The sequence below is a fragment of the Typopeltis vanoorti genome, chromosome 17, assembly GCF_054136105.1.
Source record: "Typopeltis vanoorti isolate ZY-2024b chromosome 17, IOZ_Tvanoo_1.0, whole genome shotgun sequence".
In the NCBI taxonomy this organism is placed as follows: Eukaryota; Metazoa; Arthropoda; class Arachnida; order Uropygi; family Thelyphonidae; genus Typopeltis; species Typopeltis vanoorti.
Genome location: NC_143565.1, coordinates 96756648 through 96779542, shown reverse-complemented (window position 1 = coordinate 96779542; position 22895 = coordinate 96756648). Strand labels below are relative to the sequence as shown.

The 22895-nt window shown below is 33.9% G+C and overlaps 1 protein-coding gene and 1 non-coding gene across 3 annotated transcripts in view; one reads left to right on the top strand and one right to left on the bottom strand.

Moving 5' to 3' along the window:
- LOC150097667 (1,5-anhydro-D-fructose reductase-like) overlaps positions 1-22895 on the bottom strand; it is a 74981-nt gene that overhangs the window by 7994 nt on the left and 44092 nt on the right. For both annotated transcript variants that reach the window (XM_090407319.1, XM_090407320.1), the window contains 2 exons: positions 8346-8427; positions 822-905 (listed from right to left, as the gene is read on the bottom strand). In XM_090407319.1, coding sequence (XP_090263445.1) covers positions 822-905; positions 8346-8427 — 166 coding nt within the window. The remainder of the gene's footprint in view (positions 1-821; positions 906-8345; positions 8428-22895) is intronic.
- TRNAS-AGA (transfer RNA serine (anticodon AGA)) lies at positions 7627-7708 on the top strand. The gene has a single exon. It is a non-coding gene; the product is annotated as a tRNA-Ser (tRNA).

Genomic DNA, 22895 nt, shown 5'->3' with positions numbered 1-22895 from the left:
AGGCAAGGGACCAATGGCCAAAGTTTCCAACATCGTATTAAATATAGAATGTGAGAAAGTTTGAAGTAAACCGACTTTCAGCAAGATGTTATCATAGGCTACCTAATAGTCATTCACAACTTCTTCCAGAAATTACATTACACTCTGAGCATTTTCAACTTGATGGTGAAAAGAAACAGTCAAGCAAACACATAAACTGAACACTGAAGGAACAAAGAAAACAGCATGCCTGAGTCACGCGTTCTCTCCAGTGAGCATCGCTGGGCGTAACCAGGAGATCAGTACATCCACAGACGTAGAGATTTACGCAAGAATATTACGGACTTAACTTTTATGAAAGGGTTGTGGGTTTAACATCCTCGGCAGTTCTTGGATTCCAGCCGCTTTGCTGGGTAGTTGAATTCATTTCATCTGTTTGTATGATGGTGTTACGGAGCAGAGAGGCTTTGCCTGCTTTGGAGTAGACAGTCTCACATATGGCAGTAGCGCTTGCAATTGCAGGTGCCACTGTCGTGTGTAAGTGAACTGATGAGATTTGTGAAACACTGAGGTGTTCGTATATTTTCTACAAACACAAACGGTGTGATCCGAAAATGGTAAAAATAGTGTTACGTGATTTATGGGTGATCCTTGTTATGTTTTGATTTCATGTTCGAAGGATCCATGCAAAAAGAAAAGTCTCTGTTTATGAAGTATGTTTACTCTTACTGTATGTAAATTTGTTGCATAGTTGTTTATTGTAAAGTTAAATTATAATGATCATTACTCGTATTTAGATGCTTGTAGATGATTTTATTGAAAACAAGCGAATATATTTTTACCTCAAAATTTTCCTTAAGTCTCTGAAGATTTGAAGTCTTTGGTATCACAGCTATTCCTCTCTGAATCAGCCACCGCAAAAGAATCTAAAATTCAAACATTGATTAATAATAATGAGATTTAAAAAAAAAAATAAATAAATAAAATAAAATTGTGGAATGAAGCCACAGAGTTTAAACAAGGCAAATTCTGAAGAAAATTCTTCCGATTTTACATAAGTATTTGATAGAAAAGAAGAAAAAAAAGATTGTTAGGTAGTAAGTTTGCATAACAAATTTCTTTGGTGTGAACATTAGGAAACTAATATTTATTGTTTTGCAACCTGGGCACACACACGAAAAAGGACACGTCAATACAATTTGTAATATCTTAAAAAAATAAAACGAAAATCTAGCTCAGCATTTGTTATATACGTATTCTTTTGCAAGATCTCGGAAAAGTTTGGTAAAGAAAAACACATTAAATACCATCAGCTTTATTATGTTTTTATTATTATTTTTTTTCCCCCTTCCGTGATTTTAAGTTTTCGGTAGTTTAAAAGCAAACACATAAACTGAACACTGAAGGAACAAACAACTAGTTCTGGAACAGCAACATTATCAGGGAAAAACATCAACCTCCACCTGATGTGAAAAATAATGAGCACAGAACCGGTTAGTGTTGTTCACGCAACATGAAGATAAAGAAATAAACCCAGTTTTTCATTTACGATTGTCGAAACAAAAATGTACTGAAGTATTTTAAAAGGGACAGCGTATTTATCTAAACTGCCGAAAAATTAAAATCACGGAAGGGAAAAAAAAAAATAATAATAATAAAACATAATAAATCTGATGGATGAATGTGTTGTTTACTAAGCAGACGAACGATTTAATTCTTTTCATCATTGAAAAACTGTTCGTCATTATTATTCCACTCCAGTAGTGGCAAACCATGTTTTAACACTAAAAATAATAATCATACCTTAGACCAAAAGTGAAAAACTTTTTTTTTTTATTTTTAGATCAAAAGCCGTTCTACCGAGTGCCCTCCAGGTTGCAAACTATTGTGAACTGTGGGAAATGAAAAGAAAAAAAATATCACATTCTACCCATAATGCGCATGTGCAAAACAAAACAAAACAAAAAAAGTTGGATCCCTTCATATTTAACGAAATTAAAGAAAAATAATCAAGTAATAATAAATAATTTATTATTAACAATAATAAATAATAAATATTTGTTTATTACTTATAATAAAGGTAAACCATTAAATTAAAATCTGAAATATAATTTATTTATTTCATAAACATATACCAAATATTTTATTTTCTAAGGAGTGTGAGAGTTACTAAATGTAGTAATTCAATTAATTAATAATTTTTGTATTTTAATATTTTTAAAAGTTTATTATTTTCAAAAATTATAATATAAGTTTTTCAAATAAGCATTTGAAGGTTTTTCAAAATTAGATACCAGTTTGCACTTGTTTAGATGAGTATCCAAAATAAAAATAAAATAAAATAGAGTTTTTATTTTATTAACCTAGACTATACTGATTAATAATCAAAGGACAAAGTCAGGAGAAATACTAAGACAAGATTTTTTTTTCTTACATAACTCGGGATTTTAGGGATTTCCGTATTTTCATGAAATATACTCAATAAGGTGAGTACAAATTTTTCGGAACGTATAACAATCCTACTATGCGCCAGAAGTATATAAATACACCTTATTACTATGTCTGCATTTAACACTTGAATGAGAATGAGAACGATAATGTAACTTTTTACAGTGTGTTTGAATAGCTGTGGCTCCGTTGTAACTCTCATGATATTTCTTTACAATAGAGCTTCAGGAAAACTAGTTGCTTTGTAAATTTTGCTCTAACTAATAAATATATTTTTTTAATTAAAACAAAAAACTCTACTGACTTCGATATTGACTCGTGTAGTGTAATTTGAAAAGAATCAACTGTAATAAAGCAATATATGATCACGAGTCCCTAGAGAGGAACTGCGCATTCTAAGAATTGGAAAATGTTTATTTATTATTGCTCCACGTAGTAAAAATCTTGCAACACAGATTTTAAAAATAACAAAAGCCATTTATTCTTAACTCTCGCTACCAGGTTCACGGACGCATGGCGAGTGGAGCTTGTAAAAGTGACGTCATTCTTTATTTAATATTAGCAAGTCAGTCAAACGCTATGAATCTCGAAATCACGAAGCCACAAGAAGGAAGTGAAAACTTGTTTTGAAACTTGTTAAGTGACATCATTAGCAGAATAGTCAAGTAATGTTAATCTCTAATTTGATCAAGCTACATATGTATACTGCGTAGTTAATTTTTTTGCAATTATAATCCGTTTAGTACATCGCAAAACAATTCATTTTCACTACGGTATGCAGTAAAGAACTAATTGCATCTTTAAAAATTATCTGAAAATATAAGTAGTCATAAAATTTCCTCGAAGTTTTGTATAAACATTGCGCATTCTTAATATTTGCTCTGAAATGTCTTTTATTGTTGTACGTAAATATGTGCTTATTGCAAAATAGAAATAACACGTATATTCGATTTAAAACTCTGATTTAAAACTGACATTTTATGTACGAGAGGACAGTAAAATATTCTACAAGGTCTTCCTAAAATGCCAGAGACTGTTAAGACAATCAAATAACCCCTTTAAGAAGTAAGGTAGGAGTTTAAAGTAAACACCTTAAGGTGTAATTTTTTTAATGTTCTACCTTTTTCTAACAAAACCATCTAACCTAAGTTGTATACTTGGGCCTCCTTTCTAACAACAGCAACGATGTATATACCAGCTGTACGCTGACATCCCTTTACTTTGTTGCTTTAGGCAATTCTTATCGAAATATTTAAGTTTCACTGATATTCTGTATACGAAGGCTGTCAGTTGAAGGATAACAAGCTTCGGCGTAACCGGAACTTACAAATCTTTTAAAATCTGATTTAATTTTATTTTTAAGGTAATCACAAATTCATTTTACGGATATTTTTTAATGGTTTTATCAGTATTAATTTATTAATAGTTGTTACGTGGGAATATTACCACCATTGTGCTGAGTTGTATTTTTAAAAGAATTCGGTGAAATATCTTAATCGGTTTCTATCTAAGTCACTTTGCTAGGCCTAACTATGTCAACATTGTGGTATTTGCTGAAGTGTTTGCATAAATGAATTCGCTAAAGAAGTAATTATCGGATATGTTTGTCCGATTATATTAAAAGTACTTCAGTAATGATTTATAAATATGTGTTAGATACTGAATACTTACAAGTGTTTTGGATAAGTTGACTAGTTTGAGGTGAGATTGGTGTTTTATAGTAAGTAATATTTTATAGTAATATTACTTACTATATAAGTATTACTTACTTATAAAAAATAGTAATATTTTTTACATCTAAAAGATATTTGCTGCCTTCTGTCGGTTAATTTCAAATGAAGTACTAGCAGATGTGACATTAAGTTGTGAGGGATTGAATTTAAAGGCTCCCAAAATAGATCTGCATGTAGACCCTTCTTTCGGAGCTTATTTATTCAATATTCTTTAAACATTCCACTGTCATCCGCAACGACATGAAATACACGGATCTGAAAACAATTGGTGACTGTACAGCCTATATAAAAGACTATATAGATTATATAAAAGTAAGCCATATAGCCATAAAAATAATTACAGACTTCCTGTACAGTAGTGAGGTGAACATTACACAAGACCAGCTTCGTGCACTGTTGAAAGCAGTTAAGTCTCTGACGGCGAAAAGTTTAGAAGACGTCAAGGGTGAACAATGGAGTGATTCAGATATTACACAAAAGGAAGTGATGCAGCAGACTTTAAAGTTTTCAAGCTTTGACTCCTAGGAAGCAAAGCCTAACAACTAGTGGAACGCATTAACAAAGGTTATCAGCACCAGACTTGGAGACTATACCCGCAAAACAGAAAATGTGCCGATATATTCTGATAATCTATCTCGATATCATAGAATTGCAGTTTACTGTAATTGCAAGAATCAATCATATGAAATCAAATAACTAGGATCAGTTATTATGATTTTTCGACATTGGACATCTTGGCCCACATTTAGGTAACAAAGCGCTCATTGACTTTTAGCGACTGGAAAATCCCGAATTCGAATTCTATCTCGACAGTAAGGCTTATTTATGGTTCACCTCCAGTTTTACAAATGAACGTGAACCAGCCTCATATAGTGAGACAAGAAGTGTTTCTTTACCAGGAAACTCGAGTTCCTTTTCGCTTGTTTAAAAAAAAAAAAAAAAAAAAAAATCGACATGGTAGGCCATGTAAATAGGATTAACCGCCCTAATATATCATTAATTAGATTTATACGGAGTTAAATTACATGGTGGTAACAGGTCATTGACCATAATCAGATAAAAGGAACATAAACATAAGAAGATAAAACATTTTAATGGTTTAAAAAAAAATTAAACACAACGCTGACTATATCTGTAGTGCAACATTAAGTTATCCAACAAATTGAACTGCTATGATTAATAATGCTTTACTTGGAAAAGACGTAAAGGATTTTAATCCATCCAGTTTTGAAAAGGTGAATGCACAGGTGCCCAATTGGTCGTGGCCTTATAAAAAACGAGCAGTATTCATGTGTGAAAACATAATAACTACCCATTTCCCTTTTGTTTCTAATTCGTTGCAGAACATTTTCTAAAGCAGCCACTTTATCTCACTTGAAAACTCAACTTGTAATACCGGAGAAAAAAAAATTATGATTTTGTGAAGTTTTTAGTTAGGGTTGGAGAAGAAAGAACTTCACGATATCTGTCAGGCATTGAGCTCGTTAGATTCATTATACATGACTTGCTAACATATGCCATTCAGGAGAAGAGTACAATAAGGGGGAAGAGAGAGCGCTCTCGTTAGTGATTTAAAACAAAGGTTGATTGTTCTATCAATAAATAATCCAGAGCGTCAACAAAGAAAAAAGATTGCTAGTATATTAATGCAGATAAGATATACCGGAGGAAAATACTACTTTCGTGGATAACAAGGCCCAGTTTAAGTATTTAAACATACAAAAAAAAAAAAAAAAAAAAAACCTCGCAACATGCGATTATTAGAGTTGGCCCCATTTATAGCCCCGAATGAACCAGAATAGTAAACTCGGCATTGAAAAAAAAACAGACTTTGAGAAGTACACTAAAAGTATAAGTGTACTTCTCAAAAGTACACTTATACTGTTAGAAATACTTGAAAAACGAGAGCATAGGATTGAAACAACAATTAAATATTAGAGATCATTATGCCCAACATTTTACTTGGCCATTTCATTTGTTGATTCAAGTAAGAGAGCTAAATGTGAAGCCTAATTTAATTGGCCTTATTTTTTAACATCCGTGTAAAGAGATCCATTGTGCTGCTTATTTGTTTATTTATTTTGTATTCGGTATCTAAGATACCGAATGGGAAATCTCTTATAAAATCTAAACCGGAATTCTGCAATCGTCAAGTTCTTCTTAGATGGATTGTGTTTACGAGGATTATTATACTCAAAACACCTGCAAGATGGTTGACATTACCAAAAAAAGAAGAAGAAGAGCGTAGAACTGAAAGAATTCTGCTGGTAAAAATATTCCCAAAAAAAGAGACAGAAGACAGATTATGACTGTTCATAGAAATTGGAGAATAGCTTGGAAAATCTTATTGCACACTTCAGCAAAATGCGAGTGGTGTAGAAATTAGATTTGAAATTGCAGAAGCAACGTAATGTTGAAAAAAATAGTTTTGTTTGGTTTAGCTGTAATTATAGCCGAAGCAGTTGATGAGACCATGTTATGTCTGTTAATTTATCAAAATAAGCACATGCGGACGTTTTCCTGATTTGAGAAATAAAAAACCTGGGAAATGAAGAAGAAGAAACTATTTCTCCTCCGTATGAGACCGTTTAACCTACCATTAGTTGAAAATCCATTATAAAGTTTCCTTAGTCCTAAACAGGATTCGAATCCATTTCCTTCGAAGGGCAAATTTGTCATTTAAGAAACGCGTATGTAAATCCAGATAATGGAGTAGAGAAGAAGAACTGGACCCAAGAAAAGTGAAAAAGTTCTGACAAATTAGGATTTACCTTACAGCATCCTTACTAAAAGCAGTCGTGACCGACCAATACCTCAGCATCGAGAACAAAAAAGAGGGAAGATCAAACTAAGCCCAGTGTTAAACAATATATTTCGTCTACCAATAAGTCCGTTCTACAAAACCTTTTTCTTCAAAGTGCATCATGCGTGTTTGCCAACCAAAATGTGGGTAGTAGCAAGAAGAATACCACTAGATTGTGCTGCAACCTGTAAATTCTGTAAAGAGCCAGAAACAATTCATCACATGATGATCTATTGTAAAAAAGCAGAAGAAATCTGGAGTCTGGTGAAACAATGGATGTCTCAGAATCAAATCATAAATGAAAATCTAATATTTTGGCTAAACCAGAAAAACTTAAGCAGAGTACAAACAATCATAATTATCATAACAATGTATACCATCTGGACATACAGGTGTGACCAGATGTATGACAGAACAGGCAGTGGAAACATTCAAACAAAGTTCCAAAAATACCTGCAAGATGTCATGAGGAATTCTATCCAAATGAAAAGGATGAACGCAGAGGAATGGGAGTCCTTAGGAATTGATCTGCATCAAATTAACCGATGCTATCCTTCAGATAGCTGAACAGAAAGAACATTCATATTTGTTTATGTGCACATATGCTAAGTGAACTTTAAGATTTGAAATATGTAATCAGAAAATGTGAAAGAAAAACTAAAAGCAGTCGTGGCCGAGTGGTTAAGGCGACGGATTAGAAATCCGTTGGGGTCTCCCCGCACAGGTTCGAATCCTGTCGTCTGCGTTTTTTTTTTTTTTTTGTTGTTGTTGTTGTTGTGCCGCTCTGGTTGACCGAGTGGTTAGCGGATACGCTCTCCAGCCAAAAAGCTGCGGATTTTAATCCCGCCATGGGCATGGATGTTTATGATTTGTCTGCGAAAATACTAGTGGTGAGCGATAGATGGCGTTGGCGTGGTTACGGTTCGTTGTAGTTGGTGGTGGAGACGGAGTTGTAGAGTAGATGCCCTCCCCTCGATGAGTCTTTGGACTCCTTGGAAATGTCACATAATAATATAATAATATTACATTGAGATGGCGGATATGAGAGAGTAGGCTTACTTCAACCATACATGTTTGGTAATGTTAAAATATGGGATGAAATTTTGGGACCATTTTCGCAAAAGATGTTGATCCTTGGGAAAAGGGTTAATTATAGCCCTAGTTTGTAGGAAGGTGATGAGACTCTGCATAATAGTAATGGTTCGGTTTGAAGACTATTTTACAGACTTGATGTTTTGACATCTGATTGCACTCTGAAACATCCAGTAAGATAAGAAAATTAAGTCTCTGTTATGGCATTTTTGTAAGAGAGAGAGAGAGAGATCAATTAGCTATGTTTGACTAGCCAAAGAATAATAAGTTAATTAAAAGAAAAAACTTACTTGAGCCGAAGTCTTCTTATATTTATTGCATAATGAGGTAACGAGAGGATCCTTCAGTGGCTGTCGTTGATTTTCCATGTCCCTAAATAAGATTATTTTGAGGGTTTTTGTAAAGAAATCAAATAATAGTTAGGTAAACAGAAATTTATGTTTTCAATGGAAAATGTGGACTTTATGAAATCAGTGATGTAAACATATCATACGGCAATTATTTTTAATCTATGATGTGCACACTACGGCCCATGAATATTCAGTCTAGAAGTAGTTATTTTGGTTCCTCTCTCTCTCTCTCTCTCTCTCTCTCTCACACACACACACACACACACACACACACACACACACACACACACACACACACACACACACACACACACACATTCAGACATCCATATAGCACCGTTGTAACATTAGAGAAAAAAAAATAAAAACATAAGAAAGAAAGAAAGAGAAGATAAAAGATTGCCATCATACTATTGTCCCATCATCACCTCAGTTCTTTCGAGAATTGGCTAACAGTCAACTCCTAGGCCTCCTAAAGTTTCACTAATTAATCCAGTAATTAGTCCACCACCAGTGTGGAGTTTGCCATTCTTGATTCACAGTGGGTCTCACAACTTTGAACGCAGGTTATGGAAAAGTTACAATGAACTCGTAGATTTCTATTTCTAGAGCATTTGATTGGGTGTGGTTTACAGATCCACTTAAAGAACCGTCACCCAATCATCTGCCTTTCACCCTCTGTAATTTCTTGGCCAATTTTATCTTCTAATTTTTCATTCCAGGTGTCATAATGAACAATTTCCTCTTTTCATCTCCCACCAATGCAAACGTATTTCAGGAGTCCATAACTCCATAATTTCTTCCAGCTTTTTTCCTATAAATAAATGACATTTATTTATAGAAAATTATACCTATAAATAAATTATACGAGCATTATACGATTCTGATAAATCGTATAATGCTCATACCTTCCTAAATTCAAGAACTTCGATTACTAATGTCCTACGAAAATTCCTCTCCTCTTTCTTGTAAAAAGGAAAAAAAATTCTCACTTCACTTGTCCTTAAGCTTTGATAATACAAAGATTTCCAAATAAAAATCAGATTTCATTTCTTGGGCTGACTTTCCTCTAAACTTTCATGGCACACAGATAGCCCCTAGAGTCTATATAAAATAATAATAAAAACAAACAAACAAACAGTGTCCTTTTTCCGTTTCTATAGGTATTTTTATGAGTCAGTTTTGATGGATGAGCTCCCACGTTTCCTCAATTTTACTCAAGTCCGTGAAAACAGGTGCCTCTCCAAGGACTACAACTTCCAGCTGGCTGTTCAAGAAACACATCAAATAGGTTCCCTTTTCCCTCCTTAACTATTGATCCCTCCCCACATACGACACTGATGTGATATACATTTTGCAATCTGTCCTTTGTGGAATTATATATGTTAGTGAGGCAGAAAACCAGGATAAGATATTAACAGTTATTTTAATTAAAAAACACGTTTCATCCTAGTTACATAGGATTTTCAGATGTAAAAACGAAAACTAGTAGACACACAGTAAAAAATTAACAAAGCGTGAAAACCACCATGTACCTATACAAGAGTCTGATGATTTTAAAAATATTTAAAAAAATTATTTTAGTATTTTCTGTTGTAAGTTCATGCAGTTCCCGATATGTTGTACCTGCTAATATTGATTCTTCCATTCAAGCACGGTCGAAGCACTAAATTTACATCCTAAACTTTCACCTGAAATCAAATTTTAGTTTCGTGATGGCCCCTTTGCCAATTATTCTTTAAAGTTATCAAGGCTCTGTGTAATCTGCTTACACCGTGATATACAACCTAACTAATCTCGCTTTACAGGTCCAGATATATTCTTCTTTTTTGTTTAGATATGCAATACAATTCTGGCTAGCTATGGTCTGATAGTTTTATCTTATTGCAATCAAGCGTGCATAGCCTTTAGGCTTGAAAAAAAGTCATTATATGCTGCGCATGCGCAGTATATACACCCAAACCAGTTCAGAGAGAAAATGACAGCCTTCGCGTTATCTTTTTTTTCCTCTGAACAGGTTTTAATGTATACCTTGAAACGCTGACATGCAGTGACCCTCTCTATTCTTTTTGCAATACGGCAGTGGTGAAGGTGAGATCCACATTTTCTTTCACGATACCTCGGCCATTCACGTGTAGCAAAAAAGAGCCGAAATTCAACTCGTTCTCGGTCACAGCAGACAGGTATCATAAAAAACCATTATTTATTCTCTTAGTATCATCAATCATTACTCATAGCATCATAAAGATCATTACTCCCATGTGAGTGAACAGCACAACCACTTCTTAGATGGGGGTATCAACGGCTATTTATTAAGATATTAACGCTGAACGACCTGATAACTAACTACTTTACTTTCTGACACACACACACACACACACACACACACACACACACACACACACACACACACACACACACACACACACACACACACACACACACACACACACACACACACACACACACACACACGCGCGCGCGCGCGCGCGCGAAAAGAGAGAGAGAGACTTATCTCTTTCTATTATTGAGTTCAGTAGTTAGAATAAATCGAATGAGTAAGAAGCACCACATGAGTTGCCACCACAAAACACACAAATCCCTGGAGAGCAAATGATAAAAACATTTTCAAAACGAAGAATAAATTAGATTGATTTATCCTGGATTTTTTTTTTTTTTTTTTTTTTTTTTGGTAACGAAGTTCATTAGCTACAGAAGAATATTATGCGATATACATTATATAAGGATATTTTTATTTATGAGAAAGCATGACACCCATAAGCTGAATCCTCCACAGTGCTCTGTGGGGAAAAGAACTTTAGAAGACTGAGGAAGATCCAATAAAAATTCTCGGAATATCAAACCATAAGTGAAGAAGAGATAAGAAGAAGACATAAGATCAGGAATAAACAACGCAAAAGCTCAATTCTCTAAGATGAAAAGCATTTTAACAGGAAACCTCAACCTACAATTGAAAAAAAAAATAGTAAAGACATTGATATGGAGCATTGCACTGTATGGATGTGAAACCTGGATTCTAGGCAGAGAAGATGTAAGAAGATTGGAGGCTTTTGAAATGTGGTGCTTGAGTCTCATGAACAAAATAAAATGGACAGAAAAAAAATCACACCAACAAGTCCTGAGAGAGATAAACGAAACAAGAACTCTAATAAAATCGATCAAAATTAGAAGGGATAGGTAGTTTGGACATATACTTCGACATGATGGACTTGTGAAAAGAATAACTGAAGGCAAAATAGAGGGGAAACGAAGAAGAGGCAGAGCAAGGAAAAGCTTTCTTGGCCAAGTCAAAGACAGCACGGGTTTGAGGAGTTACCAGGAGGTTAAGAAGAAAGCCAATGACAGAGCGGAATGGAGGAAATTGCTGAGCTACCAGTCCCAAGACTGATGCAACTGATGATGAAGTGAAGAAGAAAATAAAATAAAGATAATAGATTATTTTTTATATCATCCTCTGCAGCTTTATCATCTTGTAATTTTAACAATGCTAACTGAATAATCCTGTTTCCTACATTAAAAAATAAATCAAATTTGGTCTTATATACTACATTATATTATATCTTATATATACTGTATATGTTTGTAAGTACCACTGCTGACTGTTATTATCAGGGCCGTCGCCAGATTAGATCGCGCCCTGAGGCAAACAATTAAATATTGCCCCTGATGGATTATAAGACAAAAATATAAGAAAATCTCCAATTGCTATTTTGTTTTTTATTACAAGAGAAACATTAATGCAAAACGATTACATAATAATATTAATTAAATGTTTGCTGTACGGGGATATCGCACAATAAAACTGTTTATAAGCTCTTCTAAATTTAAATTATAAGCCATGTCCGCGTCTATCGATATAGTTGCTAGACCAACAATTTTTCTTGGGTCATTGCTGTTCGCAAATAATTTTTAATCAGTTTAAGCTTGGAAAAACTTCTTTTCGCACTTGCTAAGCTAACAGGAATTGTTAGCGTAGCGATGGTGCCTACCGCAATATGGCTGAACGGGCGTCCTTAATAAGCCCCACTGTGAGGCAGGCTGCCTGTATGCTACACCCTGTCGATGGTACTGATTATTATTATTATTACTCGACGAAAAAAACGTAAAATACGTCGAAAATATTCGACGTATTTTTCTCGGATTTGATTTGAATAATTACAAGTCAGTCAGAAACTTACTTATTGAAGATATAAATAAATGACCAGTTCTGTTGCGCTGTTGTCATAATTAAATTAATAATAATAATAATAATAATAACAAAATTCTCATCGAAATTCTCTTCTTTCACGGAAAAGAATACTACATAACAAAGAAAATTTCATGATCTTTTGCTCCAAGAATTTGATTTGCTTCGCTGATGACGATCCAGTTCGGAAAAAAAAAATAAAATAAATCTCGGACGTTAATTTCGCCTATTTATTGCAATTTCACAGATCACTTATTTTTTCGAAGTTCACGATTCGTGACGATATTCCATTATTTTTATTACACTAAAGAAATGCTTCAATAGATTGCCAATGTCAGAAATATGACATTTTTTACAGCATCGCACTTACCACAAATGCTTATGGTTATAAACAAGCAATTCGAGACCAAACACCAACCTTAACTAACCACCAATACAGCTCAACATTCTTGAAACAAGTCGCCAGTTTATTGATATAAATAACAAATTTACATGACCTCAAATTTTTTTTGAATTGAATATTATTATTATTTGACACCTCCAGGGAGTCCTAAGGTTTATCGAGGGAGGGCATCTACTCTACACCTCTCCGTCTCCACCACTCAACTTCATCCACAAACCGCCTCATCTACACTAACGCCAACTATTTTCCACCACTATTATTTTCACAGACAATCACAAACATCCATGCCCACAGCGGGATTCGAACTCGCAGCCTTTTGGCTGGAGAGTGGATACGCTAACCACTCGGCCAACCAGGCCGGCAATATCGGATTATCTGTTGGGAAACACTGATGCTCGTATTCTGTCCAGCAAGAAGTGCAGGATTGAAAGAGGACTGTGCACGTATTAGATCTGGTATTCTGGTGGGTAGATGGACAGTTTGCAACCCACGTCTATTGTTTGGAATCCTAAGATGGCATAGATGAATCGCATAAAAAAAAAAAATGGGTATTTCTATTTCGTAACCAGTTTGACTTGTGAACCTTAAAATTCTCGAAGAAGAGGACATCTCTTTGGGTAGTTTGATTACACAAAATCAACCTTTACAGATTTAAAGAGGTTGGAGTGATTATTAGAATTTGAAGAGTAATAAAGATAGCATATGAAAGGATCCGAATAGCAATTTTCAGCTAAAGTAGATCAATTGGGTATCAATTCATCCCATGCTGAAGGTTTGACATCCTTCAGCATGGGATGACAGATTTAACAAATTTACAAGCGCTACGCATCCGACAGAAAGGATGTGCTGTAGTTCGATAGATGAGAGAACAGTAGTTGTTATGCTGTAAGTCCAGGTTCTGCTGGATATAACAGGTCGTGTCTGGGCCAGAAATGCTAGAAAAATAGATGTGAAAAAGTTTATTTTTGCTTAAATTTTTAAGGCTTATGCTTTTTTGGGGGGGGGGGATTTTCGATCCAGAGTTACACTGTTGTTAGAATGCCTTTCGTAGTCGTGATGAAGTGTGTTAAAACTAACGCAAACATGTCATATATACAGCTCTCTCTCTCTCTCTCTCTCTCTCTCTCTCTCTCTCTCTCTCTCTCTCTCTGTGTGTGTGTGTGTGTGTCCGTCCGTAGCACGGCCTTGACAGTGCTCTCCCACATACTGCTGTACTTGAACTCCCTCCAGGCATGAACACAGAGTAAGTGGAGAAGGATTATCGCTAGCTGATTTATTAGCATCTGGGACTAGCGTGTAGCGTGCAGAACCTGATGCATACAAGCAGAAAGGAATTACAACCACTGAACGGTATACCGTCGCGGCCGGTGAAAATTTTAAGTGGGGCTGCTGCATATACAAAAAAAAAAAAACTTCTTTTCTTAATCAGTATCGAATTTATTAATAAATAAATTTACATATTAAAAACCTGCTTTATTAAAAATATTTCATCCTCACCACGAACAAACACCAATAATAAAAGTTTCGTATCAATAGCAATGACAAGCGCAAACGAACATCAGCGTTAGATTGCAGTGCATTTGTTTCGTGTAACGATAATTGAAAAAATATAATTCTTTTCATATTTTCAACAGTGACATCGTCATAATTCAGCCGTATTTATCTATAGAAAAGCACCTGTGAATATTTTTAAATGCGATTCCTACTCGCGAAAGGTTGCAAGCCTAAAGTAGATTAGTATCGTGAGTGGGCTAAGTTTTATTTTTCTATTTTTTTATTCGTTTTATATATATATATAAATATATATATTATATATATATATATATATATATATTGTATTTTTATTGATTTTTACATAGCCCGGAAACTCTGCTCTAAAAACGAAACAGGGGAAACTTTTTTCAAGTCACTTCAGGCCTCCAATAAGCGGCAAGACGGTAGCCTCACATTGGACGATGAAATTCATCTCCTACCTGAGGAGGTAGGAGATGAATTTGCTCAAGGTGGGATTCGAACCAGTAGCCTATTGGTTGGAGAGCGAATACGCTAATCACTCGGCCAACCAGGCTGGCGAAAAATACTCGTCGAGAAGCATTTATGGACGAAAATGCTTCTTGGTCACAATTCACTGTAAATGTCTTGACTATTATTATGGGTTAGATGTCATGATGTGTGGTGGGGAAAGATAACTCAACTCGATATTAGTCCATTCATAATTTTTGGAGGAATTTGTAAGTTAAAATGCATTTTAGAATAAATTGAATTTTTTTTCATTTAATAATTTTAATTTTTATATTAATTTAATTTAATAATTTTTAATAATTTTTTCCATTTAATACTAAGCGCCATCAGCAACATCGTACCCATTTCAAAACTATAAAAAATAATAATAAAGCTCGTTATCAGTAAATGAAATAATTCTTATATATTATAGATTAAAAACATGAAAGTAATAAAAACAAACAGAAGAACTAAACCTAATTATGTATATAAAAGGATATTTAATGTAAATATACAAAAGTATATGAAACCTTAATTCGGTAATTGCAATAATAATAATAAATAGCGTACTATAGACGTTCAAGTTTTTATGGTCGAGACTGCTATAAAATAAACATTTCATTTATTTTTCTTGAAGTAAGCTCACAACTTTTTATTGACCCATATAATTAATTCTCTAATAGAAATGAGCCTTAAATAATGCGCAGTCATGAATCTTATTTCGAAACTTTGGGAGAAATTTGACACACGTCCAATTTTTAAGGGATCCCTTTCCATACCAAAGTTTTCATTTGTGAATTAGATGCTGTATAAATCATATGTCCCACAGGTGGAGTGACCTTAGAGATGTAGAAAGGGGAGAGTTAATGACTATTTAATTGATTTTACTTAATGAAGACGGAACAAACACATGGAAAATAAAACAAAGAGAAAGAAAACTAAGAAATAGGGACACAGATATCATGCGCAGTACACGAAACTTCAGGCATTCTATTTTAATCTAAACGTGAAGGTTTAGATTAAAATGATATGCACGAAATATGTCAGTCCAGTTTTTATGCTGAACACTAAAGCAAGTTAACCTTCAGAAGTAAAATGCCTCAAGTCACGTCTGAATCACGGTATCCGGAGAGTTCATCGAAAAACAGTTTACCGAAAGACAATTCATCGAAGCCAATTCATCGAACAACAATTCATCGAAAAAGCAATTCACCGAATAAACAATTCATCGAAAATCGGTTTATCGAACAACAATTAATCGAAAAAGCAATTCATCGAAAGACAATTCCCCAAAAAAGCAATTCACCGATGAGCAGTTAATCGAAAAGACAATTCATCGAAACGCAATTGATCGAAAAACAACAATTCATCGAAAAATCACAATTCATCGAATATACAGTTCACCGAAAAATGAATTATAAGGCGTGTGGGGGAAAAGATGTGTGTGCAATTTTTTTTTTTTTTTTTTTTTTTTTTTGTTTTGGATTATTTTGAGAGGTATTTTATATTATTTGAGAGGTATATATATCTTTTTATTATCCTACTATTTATAACTATTATTTATCCTACTTCGTTCGGAAAGCGAATTTTTGGCGGGGCATACTGGTTGCAGTGAATGATATCCACTGAGGCGGGTATAGTTGAGATGTTAAAAGAACATTTCATAAAGGGATTTCATCTTCGTGAAATTTTTTAGCTCATATTCTAACCGTTGATGAAACATGGCTTCGTCACTATGACCCAGAGAACAAACAACAGTCAATGGAGTGGAGACACAAAGGTTCTCCATGGCCAAAGAAGTTTCGAACCAAACAGTCAGCAGGGAAAGTTCTTGCCATTGTCTTTTAGGATATGGATGGTGTAATCCTTACCTTACCTCAAGAAAGGTGAAACTGTTACAGCAGCTCTGAAGGAATTGAAGGAGGTACTGAAGGAAAATCGGTTCGAGAAACTAAGCAGAGGCGTGTTGCTTTTGCAGGATAATGCACCTGCTTATGAAATCCAACAGACAATATACGACTTGGGATTTCAATATCTACCTCAAACACCATATTCACCAGGACTGGCCCCAGGGCCAACCCTAGAAATTTTGTAGCCACGTGCAGTAGCATATTTTTCTGCCCCTTCCCCTTAAAAAAAACTATTTTAATGACGTCTTAAAAGCCATGATATTAATCTAGGCTTCAACATCTCTGATCATAAATTCTAAATAGCAGCATTAGCTAATAAAAATTCATACGTTAATGAAAAAGGATCATAAACTATATTTTTTACAGAGAGAGAGAGAGAGATTTGCTCTTAATGTGCAGTATAATAAAATGATTCGAAACGTGTTATTGTACTTCGGGATCTTTTAATTTTTAAAGGGGGGGGGACACAAAAATTTTGCACTCAGGCGGCGCAAACCTACGGAACGGCCCTGAAGATCAGTCACTAAGAGTTGTGTAGATTCTAGTTAATTGTTAAGAAAAGTTAATTGCTCTCCACATGTTTACTTGTGGCACCAAATAATGAATGAATGATTCCAGGAAAAACAAAAGTTTCTTTTCCAGGCATTAAAAAATACACAGCCTATATATTTACAAATAAATGAATTGTAAGAATAAATTGCTGGTAGACAGTTTCATTTCCTGATCATGTTATCAGGAAATGAACGTTTATGCTAAGAAAGAAGATATATATATATATATATATATATATATATATATATATATATATATATATATATATATATATATATATATATATATATATATATATATATATATCAAGATACCAAGTAATTTTATATTAACTTTGTTTTAATCCTATTTCCCAAGTAAGCAAACAGACAAGAAAGTCAAGTTTGCGCCTGTAAGTAGTGCAAGTCCAAGGCAACTCTTGGTAGTGCCAGTCGAGGAATAATATATATATATATATTAGTTAATTAGTTATTAGTATTATACACACTAAGAAAAGTGATCAGAACTTTATCCACCTTTACCAAGAGTTGCCTCGACTGGCACTACCAAGAGTTGTCTTGGACTTGCACTACTTGCAGGCGCAAACTTGACTTTCTTGTCCGTTTGCTTACTTGGGAAATAGGATTAAAACTAAGTTTATATAAAATTATTTGGTATCTTGAATACATAATATACCCAAGTTAAAAAACGTTATATATATATAGTTCTGTAGTACGCAAGTTTACATTACTGAAATACATGAACTTAATTAAGAAAGGAATATTAGCCACATTTTTTTACATAGAGAAAGCAAAGCATTCATTATGAAATTTCTTCACGTACCATGATGCACGGATGTCAAAAATAGACTGGACGTATAAATGCTTGTAATCTTTTTTTTTTTTTTACTAAATTTAAAAAATTAAAATAAACATCGATATTTCTTAGGCAACCAAAACGAAACGAGAGAGAGTGTTCGCTATGAAACAGTAAATTGACGGAAAGAAGAATAAACATCGATATCGCCCTATCTAAGTAAACTCAAAGAGACCACACATAAAAATCAGAATTACATTAGTTGGGATGTCTTTCTAAATATAAAAAATGAATTCATTTACGGCGCCATACCATTTTTGCGGAAAATGTTGTGATATTTTCAGCTATTTTGCCTAGTTAAAGTTATGTTTGCAGCTTAGCATCATTCTACATGTCTAGAAAGAGTGATATCTAGTGTTAAGGGAAAAAACAATAAATTGATAATTTCGAATGACTGCACAGGAGCCCTCAACTATCGCGAGAAAGTGCAGTTTCTGTGGACATCTGACCTATGATTCAAATCTTTGAACGATAGTTGTTTCAGATGTCGAATAAACTGTAGATTATTAAGTGTGTGTGGTGTTTTCGTTTTCTTCCCAACAGTAACCCTACCGGGAGGTTATTTATTGTTTATCGTATGACAATCTACATAAAGTTATAAAAGTACATTTACAAAAATGGGTACAGATATGTAAAAAGTAAAATAAAAAAAAAGTGTAAATGATAAATAATTACAATAAAACAGGCAGTTACACGTTTGACGGACAACGCACTTATGAGTTAAGATCATGTTCTCTGATCCAGTCTATAGAAGGCGGTGTCGCCTCTAGGAAGTCGCTCCTTTGACCTGTATATGCGCGAAGACTGCACTCAATGCAAATATGATGGATTGATTGGTTCGGGTGTCCATAGTCACACTCCGGTGAGGGAATTTTCCTCCACTTGTACAGAAAGCTTGCACATCTTCTATTGCGTACGAATCCTGTTCACTGTTATCCATGTCTTTCCAATTCCAAACCCGGGATACAGGGGCACGCCGGCCATATGTGCAATGTGTGCGACGCACACAGGCGCCAAAGAGGAGGAAATACTTTAAAAAAAAACGTTTTTTTTAAGTGATTTTTTTATTGGAGGGGAGGATAGGAGCGCCAACTAAAGTTTTGCACACAGGCGCCAGACACTACTGGCGCGCCCCTGCTGGGATGTTGAGGCAGCAACTATCAAACTAAATTTTGAGTTGAGCATTAGTATTTATGCTCCACACTCGTTTCCATTAATTTTTAGTATTTTAATTAATCATTCTCAGATGTTTATCTTCACGAAGAGTGAGCTTTCTTGATTTCAATCTGTTAAGCTATAGTTTTGATATGTCATTATGTATAGGCAATACAGTATTTCTGAGTACTTTGTCATGTTCTCGTGAACAAGCATCACTTCTTAGATTTGGTGGTATTATGTTGCTTAGCATTGTAAGCCAATAAATAGGAGTTGTTTTAATGGTTCCAGATATAAGTCGCATGGTGCTGTTAAGCTGACCGTCAATTATCAATGGTAGTATAGCTCCTGTATATATTGTTTTCAGGGCTCATTGGCCTAATCCCTCAATCTCAATTTTCAATCTCTTGTTATCCTAGGTATTTTAGCTGACTGGCTACCTCGAGAACTTCGACCTTTGGAAAGACCGTTATGGGTTGTTTTGATTATTTGAGACAGATGTGGAGTATTTTAGTCCAGCGCTTCCCAAACTGTGGGCGCGGCCCCCGGAGCCGTTAGTTTTGTTGAGAAGTCTCAGATATAAGTTGCATTGTGCTGTTAAGCTGACCGTCAATTATAATTGACGGTCAGCTTAATTGTTTATTTATGAATAATTGTTTATATATGAATAATTATTCACTTAAAAGTGAATAATTATTCATGTTGCGGAAAAGGTAGATAATAGATAATATATTATTCATAAACTGTTATTTGTGTTTCTTTCTGGTTTATCTTTTAAAAGTTCTTATATTATCACATTTTTGAAATCAATGGCTGAAATCAACAGTTTCACCATTGAATATAAAGTTGCATCGTAAACGAAGAATTTAAAGAATTTTTGTAGAACGCACTTAGAACTTTTACTAGATAGCTCCAAGCATCACAGTTTTCCATAGTGTCAATAGCAATGGGAAACCTAGGGCATACCGCCTTTTCGCAATTAAGAAAGAAATGTAATCAAAAATTATGAAATTAGCTCAGATTGAGATTTTAATGAGATACAACTACATATCCTATTCTGTGCAGTTAAAAGAAATCGTAAGGAGAACGCTGAAGTTATCACAGATATTTAATATATTTAACATTTAATTTCATTTCCATCTCCTAATGGGGTATTAAGGTTGAAGTTATTTCCATTGTCGAAGTTCCTTCAGAATTCAGAATTTTTGTAGAATACACTTAGAGCTTTCACTAGAAAGCTACAAGCATCACAGATTCCATAGTGTGGCCCATATATTTATTTATTTATTTATTTATTATATTAAAAGCAAGCAGGCCAGAAGAACATATTTAATATTCACTTAGACATTACACAGTCATCGAAGGCTTAGTCCATTCGGCCGAAGCATATTTATGCCACAGATGTTTGCATATGGAAAGACATTAGTGTGAAACCCATAAAATTCAAATGAAGAAACTACACATATGGCATCCTCGAAAACATTTAGTTGTTTAGGAATATACCCTAAGATAGCAGTTTGAGAGCGATCAACCACAAACAAAACAAGAAACCAAAAAAAGTCGCATCACGAAGCTGCAGACAAAAACTCAAAATAATTAACACAAACAGAAATCTTGAATGTTTAATTTAATGCGACGGATTTCACGCCCGTTTGTATCTTATAGCTTGATTTGATTTTTAATAATTTGTAAAATTATTAAAACTACACTTTCAACTTGTGAACTACACTTTCCAGTTGTCATGGCGGATAATCAACAGCTTAAAATATAATATATATAATATAGTATAATTATATGTAATATAATATAATAATATATATGTAAAAAGTTTTTTTAACTTGGGTATATACTATGTTAAAGATACCAAGCAATTTTCTAAACTGGGTTTTAATCCTTTTTCGCAAGTAAGCATACAGACAGATTAGTGAAGTTTGCGCCTGAGGTATTTTCAGGTTTGAGGCAGCTCGTCGTAAAGGTGAAGTAAGCTCTGATCACTTTCCCTTAGTATCTCCCCTAATGATAATAATCCTCTAATGATCACATGTAATAATCCAAAACAGGAAAGAGAATTAGTATACAAATGCATTGTTTAAAATGAGTAAATTAAAATGAATAAATAAATAAGGATGCACTAACAAAGATTATCGGGAACTAGAAGACTAGATTTCAGAAAAATAGATAATAAAAAGAAGTATAGAAAACAACAAAAACGACTGTCTTCAGTTTACAATGTAGAGTAATACTGCTTAAGAAACTTGCGGTGTTATGTTTTGAATAGTATTCTAAAATAAATGCACATTATTGCAAAAATTGAAATGTAACATAATGTATAATATAATACGTATAATAATATATATAATATATGTCACTGAATAATTGTATTTCCTTACTAATTCTCATATGATTAATTTATTATCAGTATACGAAAGTTGCTGGTAATTGCAATTACATATGGAAAATAACGGGAATATAAAAGTAGGGCAAGTTTATTACATTATACATATTATAAAAGCAAGAGAAAATGCATCACTACCAGCCTAAGTGTAAATAAGTCACTTAAACTGAATGAAAATGGAAAAGTTATTTGGAAAAAAAAAGTTCAGCAAAATCAGATAACATACATATAAACTATATGATTCATTTACAGTGTAATATCATATCACTGAAAATCAATCCGCGCGGTTAGCCTAGTGGCTATGCGCTTCGCAACCGTACTCCTGGGGAAGGAGTGTCCTAGGTTCGATTCTCGTCAATGACGTGAGGAGCTTAAGGAAATATCCAATTGTCTAGTAAATTTTCTGGAAAGCTCCATTGAGGGGTCTTGGGCGTGGACAGCAGGGTTTTTTCCACCAGTTTATCTGGTAGTTTTCATCCCGCAAGCAGGCAAACCGGTCCAGTGAACATACACGGATTACAGTCAGGAATACTGACCCAGCCATAGGTCTGATTCCTCATCTGTTCCGGAGCCCGGATAAAATTTTGGGGGGAATGAGATGGTACCGTACCTCCTCATAAAGGGGACTCACGGCCGTGTATCATCATACGATTATTATTATTACTGAAAATCGATTAGTTTCAATACTTGGTAAATAAATTTGTTGACAAAAATGATAAATTTGTTGGTAATAGGAATTTTTATCTACAATATTGATCTTAGCATAAAGATGATAACTAAAATATTTAAATAATATAAAAAATATTTAAGATGCGCATGCAAATATCTTGTCTAATTTTAGTTCTTGGCTAATTCTCTACAAATGATATGTGTATGTATACTTGTAAATTAATAGTAAACAGTTATGTAAATTGCATAAAAATGAAAAAAAAAAAAAAATAGAACAATTTCGGCTTACAGTAGAGGTCATTTTTTTTTTTTTTTTTTTTTTTTTTGCATATTCTTAAATAGT